Source organism: Herpailurus yagouaroundi, unplaced genomic scaffold (genome assembly GCF_014898765.1).
Source record: "Herpailurus yagouaroundi ecotype Mexico unplaced genomic scaffold, PumYag 189, whole genome shotgun sequence".
Classification (NCBI taxonomy): Eukaryota; Metazoa; Chordata; class Mammalia; order Carnivora; family Felidae; genus Herpailurus; species Herpailurus yagouaroundi.
Genome location: NW_024412420.1, coordinates 14604332 through 14630390, shown reverse-complemented (window position 1 = coordinate 14630390; position 26059 = coordinate 14604332). Strand labels below are relative to the sequence as shown.

Below are 26059 nucleotides of genomic sequence, written 5' to 3'. Positions count from 1 at the left end.
GAGTAACTTAGTATTCTTGGCTGTATAGGTTTGGGCACGAGCACATCAAAAGAGGCTAAGGAATACTTTGCAGATATGAAAAGACATCGTATTCAATTCAAATATTCCGGTCCTGAAGATGATGCCGCCATCAGCCTGGTCAGTTTGAGTTCTGTTTCATACATACATTCTGGTTTTGTAAATCACTACTTTAGCTAGTCAATTGAAACATAAATTTTTATATAATAGAATATTTTATAGAATATGGAATGTTTTTGGTAAGCATATCTTAGAGAAAGGGACCATATGTTTACTTAGTTTGTATACAAGAGATATTTTAGAACCTATTCGTATCAGTTTTTTCTAATTTGTAGGCCTTTAGCAAGAAACAGATAGATGATCGAAAGGAATGGTTAACTCATTTCATGGAGGACAGAAGGCAACGGAAGTTACTTGGCCTTCCTGAGGTAAAAAAAATCTTACATATCCTACAAAATGATGACTAGTTATTTCAGTAAAAAATTTAATAATGGATAACTATATAAATGTGATTGTTTAGACTACTACATAAATGTTTGGGGCCTGAAAGAAATTGCAAAAGCAATGCACTTTTTCCTAATTGTGTAGCAATTACATTGGCTTTATCTTTAAAACCTGTAAAATATGTCTGCATAATTCTGTATCTTTGAGAGACTTAAGAATTATCATAGAAATAATATGCTGACAATAGCCAAATTATGGAAAGAGCCTAAATGTCCATCAACTGATGAATGGATAAAGAAATTGTGGTTTATATACACAATGGAGTACTACATGGCAATGAGAAAGAATGAAATATGGCCCTTTGTAGCAACGTGGATGGAACTGGAGAGTGTTATGCTAAGTGAAATAAGCCATATAGAGAAAGACAGATACCATATGTTTTCACTCTTAATGTGGATCCTGAGAAACTTAACAGAAACCCATGGGGGAGGGGAAGAAAAAAAAAAAAAGGTTAGAGTGGGAGAGAGCCAAAGCATAAGAGACTCTTAAAAACTGAGAACAGGGGCGCCTGGGTGGCGCAGTTGGTTAAGCATCCGACTTCAGCCAGGTCACGATCTCACGGTCCGTGAGTTCGAGCCCCGCGTCAGGCTCTGGGCTGATGGCTCAGAGCCTGGAGCCTGTTTCTGATTCTGTGTCTCCCTCTCTCTCTGCCCCTCCCCCATTCATGCTCTGTCTCTCTCTGTCCCAAAAAATAAATAAACGTTGAAAAAAAAAAATTAAAAAAAATAATTAAAAAAAATAAAAACTGAGAACAAACTGAGGGTTGATGGGGGGTGGGAGGGAGGGGAGGGTGGGTGATGGGTATTGAGGAGGGCACCTTTTGGGATGAGCACTGGGTGTTGTATGGAAACCAATTTGACAATAAATTTCATATATTGAAAAAAAAATAATATGCTGAAAGATTTTTTTTGGTGTTAAATATTGTTAAGACCAGTGATCTTTTTTTTTTTAATCTTTTTTATTTTAAACTAGATCATTTAATACTCTCTTTGGTCCCTCAGGATTACTTGTATGGGCAAACTACCACATATCTGACATACAATGACTTCATAAACAAGGAACTTATCCTGTTCTCAAATTCTGATAACGAGAGATCTATTCCATCTATGGTGGATGGTGAGTTCCAATTTGTTAGCCTGTTTCTATCATACACAGAGATCAATGTCCAGAAATGGCTAAACTGAGGATACTAATATTTGCACTTCTTTCATTTTGAAGGTTTGAAACCAGGTCAAAGAAAGGTTTTGTTTACCTGTTTCAAACGGAATGACAAGCGAGAGGTGAAGGTTGCTCAGTTAGCTGGATCAGTGGCTGAGATGTCCTCTTATCATCATGGTGAGGTAAACACACAATCCATAATGTTTCCAGAAAGCATTATAACAGTAATACCTGTAATATCATTTTCCAAACACTTAATGAGAGTACTTAGTGATATGAACACTGGTTCATCCACAGTAGAGGACAATTTGCTGAAATCTGTCAAATTATGAATGTGTTTACCCTTGGACCTAACAAATCTATTTCTAAAAATAATATCCTGATAGGTTACTCATAAATCTGCAAGGATCAATATTCAAAGATATTTAGTGATGTTTAATATAACTGATTCTAAAATTTAGACATCGAGGGGCGCCTGGGTGGCTCGGTCGGTTAAGCGTCCGACTTTGGCTTAGGTCATGATCTCACAGTCTGTGAGTTCGAGCCCCGCGTCGGGCTCTGTGCTGACAGCTCAGAGCCTGGAGCCTGTTTCAGATTCTGTGTCTCCCTCTCTCTGACCCTCCCCCGTTCATGCTCTGTCTCTCTCTGTCTCAAAAATAAATAAACGTTAAAAAAAAATTTTTTTTTTTTAAATTTAGACATCGAAAATGGCTATCAATTGGCAAATTGTTTTAGATTGTGACACATCTATGCCTGGGGTCAATGATATAACTGAAGTAAATCTGTGTGTACTAACGCTGAGAATATCCAGCCCATTGTCTGTGCAGAGAAAAAGCCAAAACAATACCTTAAGCAAAATGTCTACAAGGGTGTCCTCCCAGTTGTTAACTTTGGTTATCCCTGTCAATTGAAAAGGACAACTGTTCAATTTTTTATATGTCTGAATTGTTTGACTTTACACAAACATATTCCTTTTTATAGATTTTGTGATTAAATTCCATTTTTGCATTCACCATATGTATATATATTTTTAATGTTAGTTTTTGAGAGAGCAAGCAGGTGAGCGGCAGGGTGGTAGGGGAAAGCCATGGAAAGAGGATCCGAAGCCCTCTCTACACTGACAGCAGCGAGCCTAATGCAGGGCTGGAACTCAGAAGCCATGAGATCATGACCTCTCCTGAAGTTGGACACTCAACCCAGGCACCCATGCATTCAATGTTTTATTTATTCTTTTTTTTTTTTTTTTTTTAATTTTTTTTTTTCAACGTTTATTTTTGGGACAGAGAGAGACAGAGCATGAACGGGGGAGGGGCAGCGAGAGAGGGAGACACAGAATCGGAAACAGGCTCCAGGCTCAGCCATCAGCCCACAGCCCGACGCGGGGCTCGAACTCACCGACCGCGAGATCGTGACCTGGCCGAAGTCGGACGCTTAACCGACTGCGCCACCCAGGCGCCCCCATGTTTTATTTATTCTTGAGAGAGAAACAGAGGCAGAGCATGAGTGGGGGAGGGGCAGACAGAAAGGGAGGCACAGAATCCGAAAGCAGCCTCCAAGCTCTGAGCTGTCAGCACAGAGCATGATGCGGGGCTCAAACTAACGAGCCGCAAGACCATGACCTGAGCTGAAGTCAGATGCTTAACCAACTGAGCTACCCACGTGCCACAGTTTCTAGTACTTTAAAATGTAATGATTGTCTTGCTTGTCACTTTCAATCAAAATGTTCACACAACAAACATTTGTTGAATGCTTACCATGCACCAGGTATATATTTAAAAATCAAATATGTTCTTCAAAGTATAATCACAATTTAACCAGAGGGCCAACACGCATTCATGCAACTATAGAATAAAGTGATGCATGCTAGAATAGAAATGAGCAAAGTGTTGTAACACAAAGGTGGAAATATTTCATTCTGCTGAGGGTGAAGAGAAGAGCTATGCCTTCAAGGTTAAGTAGGACTTGATAAAAACTATTAGAAGGCAAGAGCCCTCAACTTGGAGCCGGAAGTCTTAGGTTTAGGTACGTCTGCCATGTATTTATCTGGGAAGAATCAATAAACATCTATGCCTCATAAAACCGTACACAATTATAGTGAGGTTTAGTTATGATATTTTTATTATTAAGAGCCTACAGATCAGATTAATGAATCTTTTTCCACCTCCAGATGTCACTAATGATGACCATTATCAATTTGGCTCAGAATTTTGTGGGTAGCAATAATCTGAACCTCTTGCAACCCATTGGTCAGTTTGGTACCAGGCTGCATGGTGGTAAGGATTCTGCTAGTCCTCGATACATCTTCACAATGCTCAGGTGGGTATGCTTTCAATTTCTAGTGAATTGCCATTTCTAATTTTGAAATGTTAATCAGAAAATGTGCTTTTGATGTAAATGCTTAGAGTATTAATTTTTTTTAACTAGCTCATTAAAGTTTATGCTACTCTTTATGATCAGTAGAAAGTCTAAATTCTATTTCAGTTTGACAGCCATGCCTTTGAATTTCTTAGTTGTTTCCTTGCCAAACTAAATGTTTTTACTTCCGTCTCTTATGTTTTCTTCTCTTTCATCCTATTGAGCAGTGGTTCTCAACCAGGATAGATTTTTGCACTGCCACCCCATCTCCCAGAAGACATAGTAGTGTCTGGAGACATTTTTGATTGTCATGACTAGGGCAGCTGTGCCATCTAGAAGGCAGTGGCCAGAGATACACCCTATGATGCATAGGACAGTCCCCCACAGCAAAAAATAATCTGACCCATAATGTCAATGCTCAGGTTGAGAAACCGTGCTGTGGACTTGGGGTCAGAGTAAAGAGTTTAATTCCTCTGAAATACCACAGCTGAAATCTTACTTCCTTTCTAAGTCTATGGAAAGTACACTATGAATGGTCGATTTTCAGCTGTCACCTTATTTAACCTTTCAGCAGCATTGGATACTTAATCACTTCATCCTCCTTGAAACTCTTCTTTATTTGGACTCTGAGACACTAGACTGTTGGCTTTCCTCATTCATCTTCTTGGCTGGGTCTTTCTCATCTTCCCAGGCTCTAACTTCTGGCCTGCCCCCAAAGCTCCTTCATTAGCTCTCTTTCCACTAGCTACACTCAACTTCCTATCCATGGATGATATCCCATCCATCTAGACTCACAGTCCCAACCTGAATCTCGTAGAGCTGCCTACCCTCTCAAAATTTACTTCTTGGATGTCTTATAAGCATCTCAAACCGAAGTCCAAAACAAAATTCTTAGCCTTCCTGTCTCAGCAAATTGGATGCTATTGTTCTAATTCTCAGACTAAAACCTTGTAGTCACCTTTTTTCACATTGGTATCCAATTCATCAGCAAATCCTATGGGTTTTGCATTAGAAAAATACTAAGGCATTCTGTTTACCTAAAGTATTTTAATATAGTCTACCATCCTTCTTTCATTCTTTATCCTTCATTCTTCATCCTTATAGTAGCCAGTTGGTTTTTTTTAAGTAGGCCACTCTGGTTCAGAACCTTCCAACTGCTTCGTTTAGAGCAAAATCTAAAGGACCTACATGATCTATGTGCCCACTCCCCATATGGTTTGATTCCATCTCATACTATTGCTGTTCCGAACACACCTGGCCTCTGCCTATACACAAATGTGCCAAGCACACCTTTCAGGGCCTTTAACTTACTGGTCCCTCTGCTTACACTACTCCTTCTCCAGATAACCGCATGATGGCTCATTCTCTCAATTTCTTCTCTGCTCTAATATTATCCTTTCAGAACGTGTGACCGTTCCTTAGCACACTCAATCACTTTTACCTACTTTTTCTTTGTTCTTAGCATTTACCCCACCACCTGACAAAATGTATGTGCATTGTCTATCTCCCTGTAGTAGACTGTGAGCTCCTTAGAGACTTTATGTCTGCAGTGCCTAGCACATACAAAGTGCTCAATAAATACTGTTAAACAATTACTAGTCAGCAATTAAAGCCAAGGTAATATGGAAGGTTTTATGCATAGATATGAGACAATACTTGTCCTTCACAAGTTAAGTATCAAAGCCAGTATTTTTATAAAATAACATTCTTTGATTGTTTTCTTTAGCCCTTTGGCTCGGTTGTTATTTCCACCAAAAGATGATCATACATTAAAGTTTTTATATGATGACAATCAACGTGTTGAACCTGAATGGTACATTCCTATTATACCCATGGTGCTGATAAATGGTGCTGAAGGAATCGGTACTGGGTGGTCCTGCAAAATCCCGAACTTTGATATTCGTGAAGTTGTAAATAATATCAGGCGTCTGATGGATGGAGAAGAACCTTTGCCAATGGTAACTATTCTGTGTGTATCAGGATCCTTCGTTTTCACCTGGTTTCAATTCATCAGGCTATATGGTTAAAGAGGACACATCAAATTTATTTCATACTTTAATATTCATTAGATTTATTGTTTAATGCTGTGGGGATTTCTGTTTTTAGTGTCACATTTAGAAAACCTGTTCTTCTTTAAAATACCAATTTAGCTTCCGAGTTACAAGAACTTCAGGGGTACGATTGAAGAGCTGGCTCCAAATCAATATGTGATTAGTGGTGAAGTGGCTATTCTTAATTCCACAACCATTGAAATCTCAGAACTTCCCATCAGAACATGGACCCAGGTACGTAACTGTGGGGTTTTTTTCTTTGATTTTTATGATCAAGGAAACACTTTGTACTATAGCTTGTTAAATACTCATAAGCCTGTGTTTTACACACTTAACAAAAAGATTATTCTATCTTTCTTTAGACATATAAAGAACAGGTTCTAGAACCCATGTTGAATGGCACTGAGAAGACACCACCTCTCATAACCGATTATAGGGAATACCATACAGACACCACTGTGAAGTTTGTTGTGAAGATGACTGAAGAGAAATTGGCAGAGGCAGAGAGAGTGGGACTGCACAAAGTCTTCAAACTCCAAACTAGTCTCACATGCAACTCTATGGTATGTCTTATTTTATGAGAGATCCATATGTTTCGATTTGTATTAAAGATCCACCAGTTTTAAAAGGATATCCTAGAATACTTTTATATTTCCGAAGAATAAATTCATTTCTCTAAAACCATTAAAGTTTAGCCAATTTATCTGTTCTTGTCTCTAATCTTGTTTTTCTTTTCTAGGTGCTTTTTGACCATGTAGGATGTTTAAAGAAATATGACACAGTGTTGGATATTCTAAGAGACTTCTTTGAACTCAGGCTTAAATATTATGGATTAAGAAAAGAATGGCTACTAGGAATGCTTGGTGCTGAATCTGCTAAACTGAACAATCAGGCTCGCTTTATCTTAGAGAAAATAGATGGCAAAATAATCATTGGTATGTTTTTGGAATAATAACTGTCTATACAATTATGCCAAACTTTAAACATTTTTAGAGAGAATAATAGTGGGGAGGGAGGGCAAAATCCATTTAGTTCAGCTGGTTACTTATACAAGCATTTATTTTAAATACCTAGGCATTTATAGTTTGAAAAAGATAGCTTTCTTAGACTATCTTGAGAAATCAATATTTAGTTCACATTTAGACAGAACAGAGAGCTAGAAAAAGTACCTGTGTAAAGAGAAGTTAGGTCTGTCTGATAGGGAAAAAAAGACTGGAAGGAAGATTATAAATGGCTTCTATTACAAGTAAATTGTGTACTGAAGACTGAGTTATGTCTCAGAAATTTTTTTTTTTTTTAAAGACCTTCTAGAAGCACCTAAGTCAGGGTTTAAGTAACCAGGAAGTAAATAGTTTTGATAAAAGCTGGAGTATAAGGAAGATTAAAAGAAATAGCTCAACCCTGTCCAAGGCTAAGTAGGAAAGCTAGGTAACTAACTTATGGGTTATAGGAGCAAGTCCCAAAACATGGCAACTTGAGTTCCTTGTGATCACAGAATAATTTTCTGGTGGTACACAAAAATGTTTAACTTCATAGTTAAATGTTCAATTTCATGAATGTTTTTAAAACTAATAACACTAACTGTCAGCTCCCTGATTTCATAAGACTGTTGCTTAAGGCAAGGCTAAAATGAGTAATATTGGACATGACTCAAAGAAAACTAAAAGTAAAGGTTGTATTTAGATGAAATAATGTGACTTTCCAGTCTTCTTGAGTATAAAAATGTGGAGGGCCTAAACATGTAATCTGTATCAAATTAATTAATAAAAGATGGCACTCAGAAATTCATTCTGAAATATCAGTAGCTAGTAATTCAATATCCCTCAAAGTGTAATAAATTGGCTGCAGTAGTCCTTGGAAGAGAAAAAGGAAATGGATGCAGCATGGAGAAACCAATGGTTGGGTTGGTGGCACTAAAAACTTGCCCAATGAAATGTTGAAACATTAATAAGGGAGTATAATTGAGGTAGAGACATCAGAAATAAAGGTATGATTGTCTTCTATTCTTTTAAGAGTTATGATTAGGTCAGCAGTCTCATACATGATTTGACTGCCTGCCTTGTGGTAATTTACATCCACAGTGGTTTGGGGAGAAGACTTCTCTCTATACCAGGATATACAAATTTATGTAAGACAAAGACCATTTAATTTTTAGTTTTAATCTTTTGAATTAATATGGTACAACTCATGCTCAAACCCATTATCTATGTTTACTTTTATTTTAATAGAAAATAAGCCAAAGAAGGAATTAATTAAAGTTCTGATTCAGAGGGGTTATGATTCTGATCCTGTGAAGGCTTGGAAAGAAGCCCAGCAAAAGGTAATCTCTTGGTTAGCATTTTTCTATGTTATTAAAGACTATGTATAATCTGTCTCTGTTTCATATGTCCTGTTAAAGCTACATTTTAATTCCTCCTTTAGGTACCAGATGAAGAAGAAAATGAAGAGAGTGACAATGAAAATGAAGCTGAAAAGGGTGACTCTGTAAAAGATTCTGGACCAACCTTCAACTACCTTCTTGATATGCCTCTTTGGTATCTCACCAAGGAAAAGAAGGATGAACTGTGCAAGCTGAGAAATGAAAAAGTGAGTTATTGGTAGAGGGTACATGCCGCTTAGTTGTTTTAGTAGTGAAAGTAAAAACTGCTTCATGAAAATTATGTGCTATTTATTTATGCCCATAAATTAACTCTTAATTTTCTGACTATCTTATGAAGGAACAAGAGCTAGAAACATTAAAGAGAAAGAGTCCATCAGATTTGTGGAAAGAAGACCTAGCTGCTTTTATTGAAGAGCTGGAGGTGTGTCATTTATAATGTCTGCATTAGAGTTTTTATTTTATTTAATTATTTTTAAGGTTATTTATTTATTTTTGAGAGAGCGAGAGCAAGCATGGGAGAGGGGCAGAGAGAGGCGGGGAGAGAGAGAATCCCAAACAGGCTTTGCACTGTCAGCACAGAGCCCGATGTGGGGCTCAAACTCACAAACTGCGAGATCTTGACCTGAGCCGAATCAAGAGTCAGACGCTTAACAGATTGAGCCACCCAGGTGCCCCAAGAGTTATTATTAATGAAATAGTACACTCCAGCAGTATACCTCTTTGTCAAGAAATTTCACAATTGGCAAATAGAAAGGATATAAGAGGCAAAAGGAAACATTCCAAGATAACACATAAAAGAACGGATTGTTAGGATAAAGTAAATGATACTGGGAAGCATACTACCTAGAAGGTTTTGGACAAAGAGAGCAAAGGGCAAGAGCTGACTTCTGACTTATTGAGACTGAGAAGATAAAGAATTTAAATGTGTAAGAAGACCAACCCAGCCCCCCAAGTCAACCTAAAAGGACAAAGATATTTACCTTCAGGACTAGCTAATCAGTTTCAGAAGATACTTTGTTACCTAAATCTCACTAATTTGCTTTGTTTTCCAATATTATTTTAAGATAAGAAAAGCATTTCATAAACTAAGTTATAATGCTTACCGTGCAGTTTTCTATTATTACACTTAGGTATGGATGTACAAGTAGAGTTCCACCCTTTCTCACTTCTTATTTAAGTTTATAAATATGTATATATGTACCTATGTATTTTATCCCTAACCCAGTTTCCCCTTTTTATCTTCAGCAGTTTAAATGGTGGAATCAAGAATAGAACCCAATCTTCTGTCTCCACACTTGTCAAAGTGGGCCTTAGTTATATATTCACTATTATTGGTGATATACTTAGTTGTACAGTTTACCACAAATTTACCTTAAGATGTGGGGTGCCTGGCTGGCTCAGTCAGAAGAACATATGACTCTTGATCTTGAGGTCCTGAGTTCAAGCCCCACACTGGATTTAGAGATTGCATACATACATAAATTTTTAAAAAATTTTTATATTAAGATGTACAGATTGAAATCAGTTTGACTGTTGCCTTTTATTCTATTCCTATAACTAGCCTAGATTTTGTATTGTCTTTGTTGGCTTATAAACTTGCTTTCTTTTACCCCTTTGTAGGCTGTTGAAACAAAGGAAAAACAAGAAGAACAAATAGGACTCCCTGGGAAAGGGGGTAAAGCAAAGGGGAAAAAAATACAGATGGCTGAAGTTTTGCCTTCGCCATGTGGGAAAAGAGTCATCCCCCGAGTGACCATAGAGATGAAAGCAGAGGCAGAAAAGAAAATTAAAAAGAAAATTAAGGTAATACTCTTGAAAAGTTATACACTAAAATACTTGAAACATATTTCAACTTAAAATTGAATAAATGATATTATAAAATTTCTAAGCCCATAATTTGTAAGTTATCCTATATTTAATCAAAACTTGTCTTTCCTGTGAACCTAATTTTTTTTTTTTGGTGTTTAAGTATCTTGAAAAAGTCATGCCCATACCTTTTTTTATAGCTCTTAACCAAAACTTAAAGAAAAAAATCACTCTTTGACTAGATATATATTTGTATATTTGACCTTACATTATTCCAAATAATAAGTTGACAGAACTTGACCATCTTTGTCTTGCTCTCTTTTATTAGAGTGAAAACACTGAAGGGAGCCCTCAAGAGGATGGTATGGAACTAGAAGGTCTGAAACAAAGGTTGGAGAAGAAACAGAAAAGAGAACCAGGTATTAAAACATTTTAAGTAAAATGTATAGAGTTGAGATTAAATTTTGTCTGTTACCTAGTATATTCCGCATACATGTTCAGTACTAACATGATGGAGGACTATGTCTGAAGTTTACTTGAACCCCCTAACACTGTCCTTGGATTTGATTTATTTTAGAAGAGATCATTTTGAAATAATTCATTAATTTGGCAACTTGAATTCCTTAGTTGGGAATCTAAAGAAAACACACTCAGTTTATTAGATTTCACTTTCTAGCCAGTTAAAAGGCCCTGATATATATTATATAAAGCTTCTTGAGAACAGTGAGCACATCTTAGTCATGTTTGTATTACCCCTATAGTTGAATACCATATAACCACGTCTGGGTTATAAGTAGCACCCAGCAAATTAAATTTAAGAATTTTACTACACAGGGACGCCTGGGTGGCTCAGTTGGTTAAGCGTCCAGCTTAGGCTCAGGTCATGTCACAGTTTGTGGGTTCGAGCCCCACATTGGGCCCTGTGCTGACAGTGCAGACCCTGTGTCTTCCACCCGCCCCCCACCCCTCTCTCTGCCCCTTCCCAGCTTGTGCGCTCTCTCTCTCGCGCTCTCTCTCTCTCTCTCTCTCTCTCTCTCTCAAAAATATACATTTTTTAAAAAAGAATTTTACTAGCCATTTGATTATGCCCTCACTGAGTATCTACTTTTTTTAACTTCTTCATTAAGATATTCACATATCAGGGGCGCCTGGTGGCTCAGTCGGTTAAGTGACCGACTTCAGCTCAGGTCATGATCTCACAGTTTGTGGGTTCGAGCCCCGCATCGGGCTCTGTGCTGACAGCTTGGAGCCTGGAGCCTGCTTCGGATTCTGTGTCTCCCTCTCTCTCTGTTCCTCCCCCGCTCACACTCTCTCTCTCTCTCTCTCTCTCTCTCAAAAATAAATAAAGATTAAAAAAAATTAAGAAAAAAAAATTCACATATCAAATTCATCCATTTAAAGTATACCTTCAATCATTTCAGTATACTCAACAGTTTTAAAACACTTTTTTGTCCCAAAAAGAAACACTTTACCCATTAATGGTCACTCTCTCTGTTTCCTCCCAATTTCCCCTCCCCCTATACAATCATTAATCTACTTTCTGTCTCTAGATTTACTTACTCTGGACATTTCATATGAATGGAATCATATAATATGTGGTCTATTGTGCCTGGCTTTTTTCACTTAGCATACTTTCAAGGGTGGTCCATGTAGTAACATGTATCAATACTTCATTCTTTTTTATTGTCAAATAGTATTTCATAGTATGGATATACATTTTATTTGTTCATTGGTTGATAGGTATCTGGCTTGTTTCTACTTTTTGGGTATTGTGAACACTGCTATGAACATTCATATATAAGTATTTATGTGGACTTCATGGGTTTGTTTGTTTTTAAGTAGGCTCCACGCTGGGTGTGGAGCCCAACCCAGGGGTTTGTACTCAAGACTGTGACATCAAGAACTGAGCTGAGATCAGGAGTCAGGTGCTTAACTGACTGAGCCACCCAGGTGCCCCCGTGGACTTAATGTTTTGATTTCTTTTGGATAGATACGTAGGAGTGGAATCGTGTGGGGTGATAGGATTTTTTATGTTTAACATTTTAAAGAACCCTCTGCACTGTTTTTCAGAGCAGCTGCACCATTTTACATTCCTTCCAGCAATGTAGAAGGGTTCCAGTTTCTCCACATCTTCACCAACACTGTTAATTAATTCATTGTCACTCTTTTTCATTCTAGCCATGCTAGTGGATATGAAGTGGTTATCTCACTGTGGTTTTGGTTTGCATTTCCCTATTAGCTAATGATTGAGTTGAGTATCTTTTCATGTTGCTTGTTGGCCTTTTATATTTCTTTGGAAAAATACCTATTCAGACCCTTGGCCCATTTTTTTAAAATCTTTTTTCTTAATGTTTATTGAGAGAGAGAGAGAATATGAGCGGGGAAGGGGCAGAGAGAGAGGGAGACCCAGAATCTGAAATAGGCTCCAGGCTCTGAGCTGTCAGCACAGAGCCCACCTAGGGGCTCAAACTCCCCGCAAGATCATGACCTGGGCCGAAGTCAGATACCCAACCAACTGAACCACCTAAGTGCCCCTTTATTTTTATTAAAAAAAAAATTTTTTTTTAATGTTTATTTATTTTTGAGAGAGACAGAGCACAAGCAGGGGAGGGGCAGAGAGAGAAAGGGAGGCACAGAATCTGAAGCAGGCTCCAGGCTTTGAGCTGTCAGCACAGAGCCCAACGCAGGGCTTGAACTCACGAACTACAAGAACATGACCTGAGCCCGAAGTCAGTTGCTTAACTGACTGAACCACCCAGGCACCCACCCCCCCCAAAATTTTTTTAATGTTTATTTATTTTTGAGAGAGAGAGAGTGCGACAGAGTGTGGGGGTGGGGTGGGGGGCAGAGTGAGAGAGAGACACAGAATCTGAAGCAGGCTCAAGGCTCTGTGCTGTCAGCACAGAGCCCGATGTGGGGCTCAAACTCACGAACTGCCATATCATGACCTGAGCTAAAGTTCAACACTTAACTGACTGAGCCACCCAGGCAGCCCGCCCATTTTTTTAATTGAGTTGTCTTTTGTTGTTGTTGAGTTTATTGTAAGATTTCTTTATGTATTCTAGATGCCAGTCCTTTATCAGATACATAATTCTCAAATATTTTCTCCTATAGATTATTTTTTTTATTTTCTTGATGATGTCCTTTGAAGCACAAGTTTTGTTTTTTTTTTAACTTTTCAACCTCTAAGAACAGTTTATTCTAGTTTTTTTAATTTATTTTTTTAATTTACATACAAGTTAGTTGGCATAGAGCGCAACAATGATTTCAGGAGTAGATTCCTTAATGCCTCTTACCCATTTAGCCTATCCCCCCTCCCACAACCCCTCCAGTAACCCTCTGTTTGTTCTCCATATTTAAGAGTCTCTTATGTTTTGTCCCCCTCCCTGTTTTTATATTAGTTTTGCTTCCCTTCCCTTATGTTCATCTGTTTTGTATCTTAAAGTCCTCATATGATATTTGTCTTTTTTCAACTAATTTCACTTAGCATAATACCTTCTCATTCCATCCTCATAGTTGCAAATGGCAAGATTTCATTCTTTTTGATTGCCAAGTAAGACTCGGTGTGTGTGTGTGTGTGTGTGTGTGTGTGTGTGTGTGTGTGTGCTTTATCCATTCATCCAGCGATGGACATTTGGGCTCTTTCCATACTTTGCCTATTGCTGATAGGAAGCACAAGTTTTTAATTGTGATGAAATCTAAGTTATCTTCTTTTTTTCCTTTTGTTGCTTGTGTTTTTGGTATCATATCTAATCTTTTGCCAAGTCCAAGGTCATGAATATTCACCCCTATGTTTTCTTCTAAGAGTTTTAGTTTTAGCTCTTACATTTAAGTCTCTGATGAATTGTGAATTAATTTTTGTATGTGGCGTTAGGAAGGAGTCCAACTTCATTCTTTTGCATGTGGATATCCAGTTGTCCCAGCACCATATTGAAAAACCTTTTTTCCCTATTAAATTGTCTTCACCCTTGTCAAAAATCAGTCATAAATATTAAGGTTTATTTATGGATTCTCAACTCAATTCCATTGATCTGTAAATCTAACCTTGACTATCTACTTTTTATTTACTTTGAGATAGCATGTGCGAGAGGGGGAGAGAGGCAGAGGGAGAGAGAATCTCAAGCAGGCTCCATGCTCAGTGTGGAGCCCGATATGGGGTTCAATCCCACAACCTGAGCATGACCTGAGCCAAAATCAAGATTCAGATGCTCAACCAACTAAGCCACCCAGGCGCCCCAAATATCTACTTTTAATAGATAATGTGTGCGCAGTTCTGTGGGGAATGAAAAGATGAATAAAACAGATGAAAACATCTTAGTATTAAACTAAAGAAGTAATAAAAGTATGCCAAATTGTGCAAAATTATATTAACTTTAAACCTAGCTAGCAGTCGGTTAGCATATAAAACCAACGAATCAGTTGAATGTTTTGAGCATTCATGTTCCCATTACTCTCAAATAATGTGAGGGCACAAGAAGTGGGAGAGCATGGTGTTTACCTTCAAGAGGTTTATCAAGAAAGTTAAAGCAATATATACTAGCCATTGTAGGAACTGAGAGAAAGGCGAGATCAGTGTGGGTGCATGTACATTGTAGAGGCTTTGTGAGAGAGGTAAAACTTGGATTACAGTCCTGAAGACTGGATAAGATTTAGGTATTCTAGATTAGGAAAAGAAAAATGGGCATATAATATGCATGGGACAATGAGAAGACCTCAACGGGGGCCGAGGGGCACGCTTATATTGGGAAATAGTAAAAAAAAAAAACAGAACAAAAAAACTTAAACTAGATGACAGAGAGATAGAAAACCAGGTTGTTGGAGGATGCTGGATAAGATTAGATTCAACTAGGAAATCTGACGTAGATAGGTATACTGACAAGAATATGAAGGATGGGGGCGCCTGGGTGGCGCAGTCGGTTAAGCGTCCGACTTCAGCCAGGTCACGATCTCGCGGTCCGTGAGTTCGAGCCCCGCGTCCGGCTCTGGGCTGATGGCTCAGAGCCTGGAGCCTGTTTCCGATTCTGTGTCTCCCTCTCTCTCTGCCCCTCCCCCGTTCATGCTCTGTCTCTCTCTGTCCCAAAAATAAATAAACGTTGAAAAAAATAAATAAATAAAAAAGAATATGAAGGATGGTATAAGATCAGTGAGGGTGCTGCCCTTCTCCTCTTTGGGCCAGGACTAGTGACTTTAAACCTCCTTACTCAGCCATTAAACACCCTCAAGGTTTCATCCTAGCCATTCTTTTCTGTTTGAATTGTCTCCCTTGCCTTGACTTCAACAATAACCTCTGTTGATCTTGCATCTATTCTTGCCCCTTTCCAATCACTATCCTGCAACCTGAGAGAACTTTTTAAAATTCAAATCTGGTTATATCGGTTCCCTGTTTAAAACAAAATCCTCCCCCGTTCATGCTCTGTCTCTCTCTGTCCCAAAAATAAATAAACGTTGAAAAAAAAAAAATTCAACAAAAAAAATAAATAAATAAAACAAAATCCTTGGGGTTCCTGAATGGCTTAATCCGTAGAGCATGCAGCTCTTGATCTTGAGGTCATGGGTTCAAGCCCCACATTGGATGTACAGCTTACTTAAATAAGTAATAAATAAAAATTTAAAAATTTAGGGGCGCCTGGGTGGCGCAGTCGGTTGAGTGTCCGACTTCAACCAGGTCACGATCTCGCGGTCTGTGAGTTCGAGCCCCACGTCGGGCTCTGGGCTGATGGCTCAGAGCCTGGAGCCTGTTTCCAATTCTGTGTCTCCCTCTCTCTCTGCCCCTCCCCCGTTCATGCTCTGTCTCTCTCTGTCCCAAAAATAAATAAACGTTGAAAAAAAAAATAAATAAATAAATAAAATTTAAAAATGTAAAGGCTTAAGACCAGCCTCTCTCCCTGCAACTTCTGTTTTCTAGCCATAATGGATTTCTCTCATTTTCCTAAATGTACTGTTTTCCCCACAGGTCCTTTGTACATGGTAGTTTCTGCGCTGTAATATTTCATTATCCACTTGCCTTCAACTAGTTCATTCTAAACTTGAGGTCTCAGCTCAAGCATTTCTTGGAACAGTCTTCTTATTTAAATACATACACACATGCCTCATACCCTACATAGACACATTATATTTATTTATGGGATTAGATGACCAAGCTATATAAGCTCAATAGGAAGAGGGACTATATCCGTTTCCATTCACCATTGTATTCTCAATACTAGCACAGAGCTCAATAAATACTTGAAAGATGGATGGATGGTAGATGGAGAAAAGTGTGGCTAAGAATATATGAAAGTGGTTAATTCCTATCTCCCTTCTAGGTACCAAGACAAAGAAGCAAACTACGTTGCCATTTAAACCAGTCAAAAAAGGAAAGAAGAGAAACCCCTGGTCTGATTCAGAATCAGATATGAGCAGTAATGAAAGTGACTTTGATGTTCCCCCACGAGAGATAGAGCCACGGAGAGCGGCAAGTAAGCACAAGTGAACAACATGCTAGATATGTTGCAAGATCTGGGCCAGTGTATTTCAGGGCACAAATCCCAGAAATTATTATATACTAGAGCGGTAATTACTAAGTTTTTAAAAAACTACAGCATCTTTTAGGATATTAAACTAAAGCTTAAATTTTCGTGAATTGTTATAGCAATCTGTGAATTACATATTTCTGTTCCCCTCTTTTATTCTTTGATGTATGTTTTTTATAGCAAAAACCAAATTTACAGTGGATTTGGATTCAGATGATGATTTCTCAGATTTTGATGAAAAAACTCAAGATGAGGATTTTGTCCCATCAGATGTTAGCCCAGTTAAGACCAAAACTTCCCCACCAGTGTAAGTATCTTCTCTAACATGGATCTTACAATCGTGATTGTTGTCAATAATCAATGATACATTCTTTGACACATGTAGAATTGGTTGTCAGGATGTTGATGGTTTCTTCTTTATTCTAGACCTACTAACAAAGAACTGAAGCCACAGAAGAGTGCCACATCAGGTATGTATTTAATTAAAAGTAGTAAGATGTCTGCTTCACTGGGGCACTTGGGTCTAGTGGGTTCTAATCTGGACTACGTTATCCGAGTCCTGCCTTGGAAGATAAATGTGGGTTCTTGTTAGCATTGCGTTGATGTTGTTCATTAGGGTTAGTTTTGCACAGAAACAGGTTCTATACTTAATATACTGAAAGTCATCACATGCTTGCTGGGTGCTAGAGGTACAAAAAATATCTGCTGATGAAGAATCCAGAAATTAGAACAAAGTTATAAGAGTATGTTTTAAATATTCTAGAAAAGTCACAGACTTGGTATTTAAATGGAAACTCAGAGAAGGAAATGGATTTTTGTGTGTTGCTTATATGTGCTATTTTCCTTTCCATTTGCAGTAATGGACCTTGATGCTGGTGGTGCCAAGGACAGTGTACCACCTTCTCTAGATTCTCCGGCTGCTGATTTCTCAGCTGAAACTGAAGTCATAAACCCTGTTTCTAAAAAGAAGGTAGCGGTGAAGAAGACAGCAGCAAAAAGTGAGCCTCAGTCTTTCAAAAGGATTAATGTTATGATTAAGAAGCTGGCTACCACAAATGAATTCAATTTTTTATTCCCAAAAATTACTAGTAATATTGAAATTAAACCTTTCCCAAGTGAAAGCAAATATTTAGATCTTTGTAATCAAAACTGGTGGTCAGAAGGTCTAAAATCAGCATATATCTCAAAATGCCAGGTGTTATCTATCTCATTATCTATGACAGGGATAAGGTTTATAAACAGTTGCAAAGGTTTAATGTAAAACATACACCTATAAAAAAATTAGATGCTGAGGCTCCTAGATGGCTCAGTTGGTTAAGTGTTCCACTCTTGATCTCAGCTCAGGTCTTGATCTCAGGGTCATGAGTTCAAGCCCCGCCTAGTAAAATAGGAGCCTACTTAAAAATAGTTAAGAATAGTTTTGATTCTCTAATGTATTTTCAGCTCTATTAGATTTTTTCCTATGTTAAATGTAAGCATTCAACAGCTTGCTAAAGAAAGTCCACAGTAGAATAATCCATCTAGCATGGACATGATGAATGCCTGTGTTGACTTGCAGGTCAGTCTTCCACCTCCACTGCAGGTGCCAAAAAAAGGGCTGCACCAAAAGGAACCAAAAAGGAGCCAGGCTTGAATTCTGATGTCTCTCAAAAGCCTGATCCTCCCAAAACCAAAAATCGCCGCAAAAGGAAGCCATCCACTTCTGATGATTCTGACTCTAATTTTGAGAAAATGATTTCTAAGACAGTCACAAGCAAGGTGAGTATTTATCCTAGTTCGTCTGTTTGCTATAGCTGTTTTAAAATGCGTAATTAAGATTTGTTCTTAATCTGACACATTTTTAAGAAAATAAATTTAAATATCCTAATCCATTTAGCTTTTACTTACTGTATCACAGCTACATTTAAAAATGTGCCACTTATGGGGCGCCTGGGTGGCGCAGTCGGTTAAGCGTCCGACTTCAGCCAGGTCACGATCTCGCGGTCCATGAGTTCGAGCCCCGCGTCAGGCTCTGGGCTGATGGCTCGGAGCCTGGAGCCTGTTTCTGATTCTGTGTCTCCCTCTCTCTCTGCCCCTCCCCCGTTCATGCTCTGTCTCTCTCTGTTCCAAAAATAAATAAACGTTGAAAAATAAAAATGTGCCACTTAGTCAATGAGAGACTAGCCTTAGATCTATTTCTTACTACTTATTAGAAGGTGGGAAACTTCTTGAATTATAGTCTGTTGATACAGTTTTTCCAGTGAAATGTTCCTGTCAGACTAACATTGTGCAAATTACATGGACTTCCTCTTGTAGAAATCCAAGGGGGAGAGTGAGGATTTCCATCTGGACTTAGACTCAGCTGTGGTTCCTCGGGCCAAATCTGGACGGGCAAAGAAACCTATAAAGTACCTCGAAGAATCAGATGAAGATGATCTGTTCTAAAATGTGATTATTTTAAGTAATGGTCTTATTGAGCCCAAGACTGATTTTAGAGTTACCTGAATCCCTTAATTTCCTCCCTTCTGAATTTCATTTGGGGAAGGTAGTTTTAATGCCGAATCATCAAAGTGAAGTGTGTAAAGCCCAAGTATCCCTTCCCTTTTTATAATACTGTCTAAATAGTGACCACCTCATGGGCATTGTTTTCTTCTCTGCTTTGTCTATGTTTTGACTGTCTTTTCTTTTGTCTTTAGAATCTGATTTTAAATTCTTCTGGACTCTAGAGATAGTTGTGTGGTCACTTCAGCATAATACAGTTTACTGACCATTCATTCAGCTAAAATTGTTATAAAGTGTCTATTCTGCCTCCTTTCAATTTCCTACTTTCCGTAAATATGAGATAGAGCATGATTAATTCTGTTTTACCTTAAAATTTAGGTAATTTTCCATCAGATAGAACTTTATAGTTCTAATACAAATACTCCCCACTCAGCCTTTTATGTGCTGAATTTCTGCTCAAGCAATAAGAAAATTACTCATATTCTTTATATCCTTTTGAATATTAGCAGAGGCTGAAGAAAACACCTTGGCTGTGTCTGTATAACCTCAACACAGTCAATAGGATGAAGAAAATTAGACCATAAGCTATGTGACTATCTCAGCTCTTGACTTGTCCCCTTGGGCTGTCTCCAAGTCCAAATCTCCCAAAGAACAAATATCTAGGGAGCACTGGATTGCAGAAAAGTGGAGGACAGCATTCAAAGATCTTCTATGAGTGCCATACTCAGGAGCAGTTATATCCACTTTGGGAAATCTCTATAATTTTCAACTTACAAACTTTTTAAGGCCTTTCTGCATTTTTACATGTTGTGTGACTTGAGTGGTGTTATCAATGTTTTTGTAAATATTTACTATGTTTTTCTATTTCACTTAATTTCAACAATTTTGTACTTTAATAAAATGTTCTAAACATTGCAACCCGTTGATTGATTGCCCCTTTTGGTGGGGGGGGGGGGGGCGCCTTGCAATATACCCTTTACTTTACTCTAAAATATATCCCTCTTCACTTCCTTTTGAGAACTATTCTGATCATGTGCTGATGTACCGACCTAACAGCCCCTGGCCGTGTGGTAACAGGTCTAAGAGATAGGCATCATGACCTAACCAAAGCCAATCAGGTTTTTTCCTGGGATTTTATACATGGGTACAAAGTTCTTCCATCTCCTTCATACTCAAAAGGCCTTGGCCCTACATCAGTAAGTAGTTTCAAATATGCATGTCTTTTTTTTTAATTCCTTTACAACTACTCTGATAATCGGGACAACTATTTGATGATCTCAATAAGGGCAACTGGCTAACCATTTAGAAAAAAGAGAAATGTTAGATAAATCCAATTCCTTCCTCACATCTTATACCAAAGTTAAGTTCAAACAGACAATATTTATTTAAATGTCAAAAGCAAAACCATTTAGAAATGTACCAGAAGAAAAGTAATCTTGAGTTACAGAGGGATATCCAAAACATATCTCCAAGGGTAGTGTTGACAAAGATCTGGAAAAATGATCCCTTTCATCAGAATCTGGGCAAAGAGGCCAAACTCTGTCTCAAAAACTCTCACTTTAAGAAATTTAGTTCAAAGGGCACCTGGTGGTTCAGTTGGTTAAGTGTCCAACTCTTGAATTCAGCTCAGGTTGTGATCTCACGGTTGTGGGTTCAATCCCCACATCAGGCTCTGCACTGACAGCATTGAATCTGCTTGGGATTCTCATCTCCCTCTCCCTCTGCCCTTCTGCTCAAGCGCACTCTCAAAAATAAACATTAAAAAAGTTAGTACAAGAGAAGAATTGAAACATGCAAAACCATGTAAACACAGAAATACAGGAAATCTCAATATCCTAGTTACATAATGTTACAAATGCTACCATTAGGGGAGAGTGGGGCAAAGTACACAAGGGATTTCTGTTTCTCAAAACTACATATAAATCTACAATTACCTCAAGAAAAGCCACATGCAAAGATGTTTTTTAAAAAAGATGCTTATTGGGGCACCTGAGTGGCTCAGTCGGTTAAGCGGCTGACTTCAGCTCAGGTCATTATCTTGCGGTCGTGAGTTTGAGCCCTGCATCAGGCTCTGTGCTGACAGCTTTGGAGCCTGGAGTTGCTTCAGATTCTGTGTCTCCTCTCTCTCTTTGCCGCGCCCCTGCTCACACTCTGTCTCTCTCTCTCAAAAATAAATAATAAACAAAAAAAAGAATCTATAGATTCTGGTTTTTTTTTAAAGATGCTTATTAAAGTTTATGTAATAAAATTAAAAGTAACCTAAACGTCCAACGAACAGGAGACTTCAGATAAAACAATTGGTTTAAACAAATTATGGTACAATGAGGAATACCAGGTACTCACTAACAATGATATATTTGGGGGGGAAAGAAAAATATCGATTGACATGAAAAGACACCCAAGACCTTACTGAGTGAAGAAAGCAAGCAGATTACAAATCAGAGGTGAAGTCCCTGTCTGGTAAGTATGCATTTGTTTATAAAATAAATCAAAGAAAGCATATAAAGCCTCTTTAGAAAGAAAAAGTCAGAAACCTTTACCTTTTAAAAGTGGAAGTTTGTTCCCAGCAAAGCACTTGCTTTGCTAACTAACTAACTAAAAGACTGAGTAAATACATCTCTTGACTGTTCATTCTAGACATTTGAGAAGATAAAAATTCTAGTGCTAATAAACTTGTTCGTACACATTTAAACCCTTTATAGAATGTAATTATTTCTCCTACACAGGAAACATTGCTTAATAAATACATATTACATCAATTAGAATTACAAAAGAATACTTGGAAAATAAGGGATTCAAAACTTGCATTAGTTGATATATAATACAATAAGCTTACTAAGGCTTTTTGTTCTTTTATTATATTTTTTTAGAGACAGAAAAAAAAATCCCACTCAACCGAGCCACCCAGGTGCCCTATCCTTTTTGTTTTTTTTTTAAATACATTGCATCCCACTGTTTTGCTGAAGGGGAATTTTTTAAGTGATTCCTAGCCATTTTTCCTAAAACCCAAAGACAAAATTTTTGCATGCATTTTTTACTTCTAGAGTGAGGGATATCTGTTCTGACCTATCCAGCACCTCTTTCCTCAGTAATTCCACTTTTGGAAGATTATTCTGGAGTCCGAAAAACAAAAAGTTTGTGTCCAAAAGCATTCATCGTGGCATTATTTACACTGGTGAAAAATGGAACAGAATAGGTGTACTGCAATGGAAGAATTGGTTAAACTGGTACACCCTTATCATGTATTACCAAGTCATTAAAAGTCATATTTTCCCAAAACATTTAATAACACAGGAAAGTCATTGTGTTGGGTAGAGGGGGAAAAAAGATACAAAAACTATCCTGTATAATGCATCAAAACTCATTAAGTTATATTATAAAATGGTGCATTTCGCTGCATGTAAACAAAATAGGAAAAGCTATCTTTTAGATAGTATGAGGCTCAAATATAAACCAGAGCTTCTCAAACTTGCACTTACAAATCCACTAGAGATCTTGTTAAACTGCGGATTCTGATTCAGTAGGCCTGGAGTGAGGTCTGAAGTTGTGTTACTAGTAATTTCCCCAAGTGATGTCAGTGCTGCTGTTTGGAGAGCCTACTTGGAAAAGCAAAGGTGTAGAGTACATATCAGTGCTCCTCCGTGTGTGTGTGCTCCCTAGACCAGCAGGATTAGCATGACCTGAGAGCTTGCTAGAAATTCAAATTATCAGGCCCACTCCAGAACCGGGTGATTTAAAAGCGCCTGTTTTAAAAAGCGCTCCGTTAATTCTGATGCAAACTGAAGTTTGAGACCAAATGCTATGTGCACTGAAAGGCCAACTGCAAGTTGCAGCAAACCGTCATCTGCTTTTCTTTGGATAATGAGATCTGGGTGATCTCATTTTCTTCTTTGCATCTTCCTATAGTTTACAAAAATAGTCAGTGTTACATGGTTTTATTCGAAATGAAAGTATAATTTTTTTCAGGTTTTTAAAGTAATAAATGGGTTCCAGTTCTAAAATGATGCTGAACTTGTACCACGCCAGGAATCGATCTCAGGTGTTTCTTACCGATGGGCCGCCCGCACCATTGCAAATCTGAGGAAGATGTCCGCAAGCTGTGTTGAAAAACTGTGTGGCGGTTAATTGTAGTTGTCAACTTGACTGGGTTAAGGATGCCCAGATAGCCTGTAAAATATTACTGAGTGTGTCTCTTAGGGTGTCTCCAGAACAAATTAGCATTTGAATCAGTAGACTGGGTAAAGATCACCATTACCAATGCGGATGGGCACCATTACCAATGCGGCTGGGCACCATCCAATCCGCTGAGAACCTAAATAGAACTGTTCAGCGGGTGGGGGCAGACCTGGGGGAACTAGTTTCTCTGAATCCCCACCTCCGCGGAGAAAGCCATTAAGTGGTGCAGCTTTGCGACAATGAGGGTTAAATTCCCCTTTACTGGATGTAAGGCCACCTACCGGGGAGAAAAGACTACATTTCCCAGCCTTCCTTGCGGAAGGTCATCCTGGCCAATGATAAGTGAGCAGTCGGTCACATGGCAGCCGTTTTTGCAAATTTGTCCCGCCTTCGTCCCTTCCTCCATCTGCTGCCTGGAATGCGGCGGAGGAGGAATGGTGGAGGACGAGGACCACACCCAGGGAGGAGTTTGGAAGGAGCCTGCACCCCCAAGGACTTTGAGGCACAGAGCTGCCCCTCCTCCCTGAACAGCCCATCGCCCTCCTCCTTTTGTGTGAGAGGGAAACCAGCTTCTCTTGTTTAAGCCACGGTTTAGTAGCTGTGCTGTTACAGCCGAACCTAATCTTAAATAATTATAGAGCCAAGGGAGGAGGGAAGGCCTGAAGGGGAAGCAGGTCCCCGTGAGTGATAAAACCGCAGAGCATGAGGGGTCTATTGGGAACCACAGGCTGAGGGCGGGGAGAAGAGAGAGGAGCGGGGACAACCTGTGAACCGAAGATCACCTGTCCAGAGGATTTGCAGGCCTGGAAAGAGTTTGAAGGGTCAGACACTGTGCAGCGGAGGGGGGAGGGGGGAGGGGGGACGGGGGACGGGGAATGCTCCAGAGTAATCAGAAGCCAACACAACCACGCATCTGACTCCCTCACCTTTCCCACCCAGGCCGAGGGGGGAGGTGAGGGAGGAATTTTACCGTTAACCCGTTTGGGGGTTTTCATTTCTACCCAGGACTAGACATTCTGATTACCGATCTCAGACCAAATCGGCCACTTAAGTGATCACTAGCTTTAGAGGAGACCAGAGTTAGCAAATGAGGCAGAGTGAGCTCACCGTCTTGGGGCAGAGATGGTCTGCCCCGTCCGCAACCCTCCCACCCCAACCTTCACCCACCCAGCCTCTACCACGTGCCAGGAACTGTTCTAGGTGCTGACACGGGACAGTGAGCAGGGCACCTCGTGGAGCATACATGCTAATGGAGGAGATGGGTGCTACACGGGATACAATTTTTAAATAACCAAGTATGTTATGTAGTGATCAGTGCAAAGGAAATAAAGCTGAGAAAGGGGATAGGAAGTAGGGGGTCAAATTCCCGTTAGGAAGGTTAGGGAAGGCCTCACTAAAAGGCAACATTTCTGTAAAGACTAAAAATGTTAGAGGGGTTGGGATGCCTGGGTGACTCAATTGGTTGGGCGCCTCTTGATTTCAGCTCGGCTCATGATCTCACAGTTCGTGAATTCAAGCCCTGAGTCAGTGGGAGCCTGCTTGGGATTCTCTCGTTCTCTCTCTCTCTCTCTCTCTCTCTCTGTCCCTCATGCTCAGTCTCTCAAAATATATAAATGAACTTTAAGAAAAAAATGTTAGAGGGGCACGGGGAGAGAAAAGACAGCCATGTGTTGATGATGTCACTTACTGGGTACAACCATGTAGTGCCTGCATATGTGTGTCTATGTGTGACAGAATGGGAATTGGCTCCCCAGCCCCCACAGGGTAGAGTGAAGTGTCTGGGACAGAGATTGAATATGAAACTGGGCAGGATGGGCCTCTCAGCCCAGCTCCAGACCTTAAGTATGGCCAAGAATGGGGCCATGTGTCACCAGCCCTGGGCAGCATCAGTGACACCTCCTCTCAGTCTGGACAGCGCTATCTGGGAAGGAGGACGGGCCCCGGAGATTGTACAGTCCCCTGTGTCTGGCCTGTGGCATCAGGGATTGTGGACAGCATGTGACCATGCTCCTGCCTCACCCTAGCCCACTACCTCTGCCATTTTCCATTCCCCAAAAGCAGACAGATCTGATGGGGTTTTTCCAGGCTGGGCCAGTGTCCTCACCCAGCAGGGGCTGTGAGGACAGGGCAGGGACCATTCCTGGACAGTCAGGAGAGATGAGGTGTGTCCCTGAGCCCCCATGGCTGGGGCTGGGGGTCGGGGGTCGGGGAGCAGCTTTGCCAGGAGCAGGCAGAGGTGAGGGTTGGGAAAGTCAGCCATACCCCCACCCCACATCCTGTTTTTGGAATGTGGGGCCCCAGCATGTGCTTTCCTTTGGACTTTGTCCAAGGCAGTGTCTCCCCACCCAGGTCCACTCCCAAGGGAACCCTGCATGACAGTGCGGAGGGTTCCCCACCACATCCATCATTAACCGAGGGTTTTTCCAGGCTGGGCAGGACCCCTGAGCCAGTGTAGGTGAAGGGCACATTTCCCACCCCTCCCTGAAATCAGGCCAGGAGGTCCCTGTCAACACATGGAAAACTATACAGGCCCCCATGGCTGACGGGGAAAGGAAATGTCATGGAGGGGGAGGTTCTTGGCCTCCCCACTCAGAGAGGGGCAGGCGTGTCTGGGCCCA

At 39.6% G+C, this 26059-nt stretch overlaps 1 protein-coding gene across 1 annotated transcript in view; it reads left to right on the top strand.

Annotated features, from left to right (window-relative positions):
* The window catches only part of TOP2A (DNA topoisomerase II alpha), a 29592-nt gene extending 9409 nt beyond the window's left edge, over nt 1-20183 (top strand). The window contains exons 16-35 of the mRNA XM_040497454.1: nt 29-138; nt 354-446; nt 1524-1638; nt 1741-1862; nt 3848-3996; nt 5762-5993; nt 6186-6320; nt 6449-6649; nt 6826-7021; nt 8315-8406; nt 8508-8672; nt 8804-8887; nt 10087-10269; nt 10601-10691; nt 16578-16730; nt 16965-17091; nt 17211-17254; nt 17642-17782; nt 18343-18542; nt 19080-20183. Coding sequence (XP_040353388.1) covers nt 29-138; nt 354-446; nt 1524-1638; nt 1741-1862; nt 3848-3996; nt 5762-5993; nt 6186-6320; nt 6449-6649; nt 6826-7021; nt 8315-8406; nt 8508-8672; nt 8804-8887; nt 10087-10269; nt 10601-10691; nt 16578-16730; nt 16965-17091; nt 17211-17254; nt 17642-17782; nt 18343-18542; nt 19080-19208 — 2762 coding nt within the window. The 3' untranslated portion in view covers nt 19209-20183. The remainder of the gene's footprint in view (nt 1-28; nt 139-353; nt 447-1523; nt 1639-1740; nt 1863-3847; nt 3997-5761; nt 5994-6185; nt 6321-6448; nt 6650-6825; nt 7022-8314; nt 8407-8507; nt 8673-8803; nt 8888-10086; nt 10270-10600; nt 10692-16577; nt 16731-16964; nt 17092-17210; nt 17255-17641; nt 17783-18342; nt 18543-19079) is intronic.
* Nucleotides 20184-26059: the final 5876 nt, after the last annotated feature.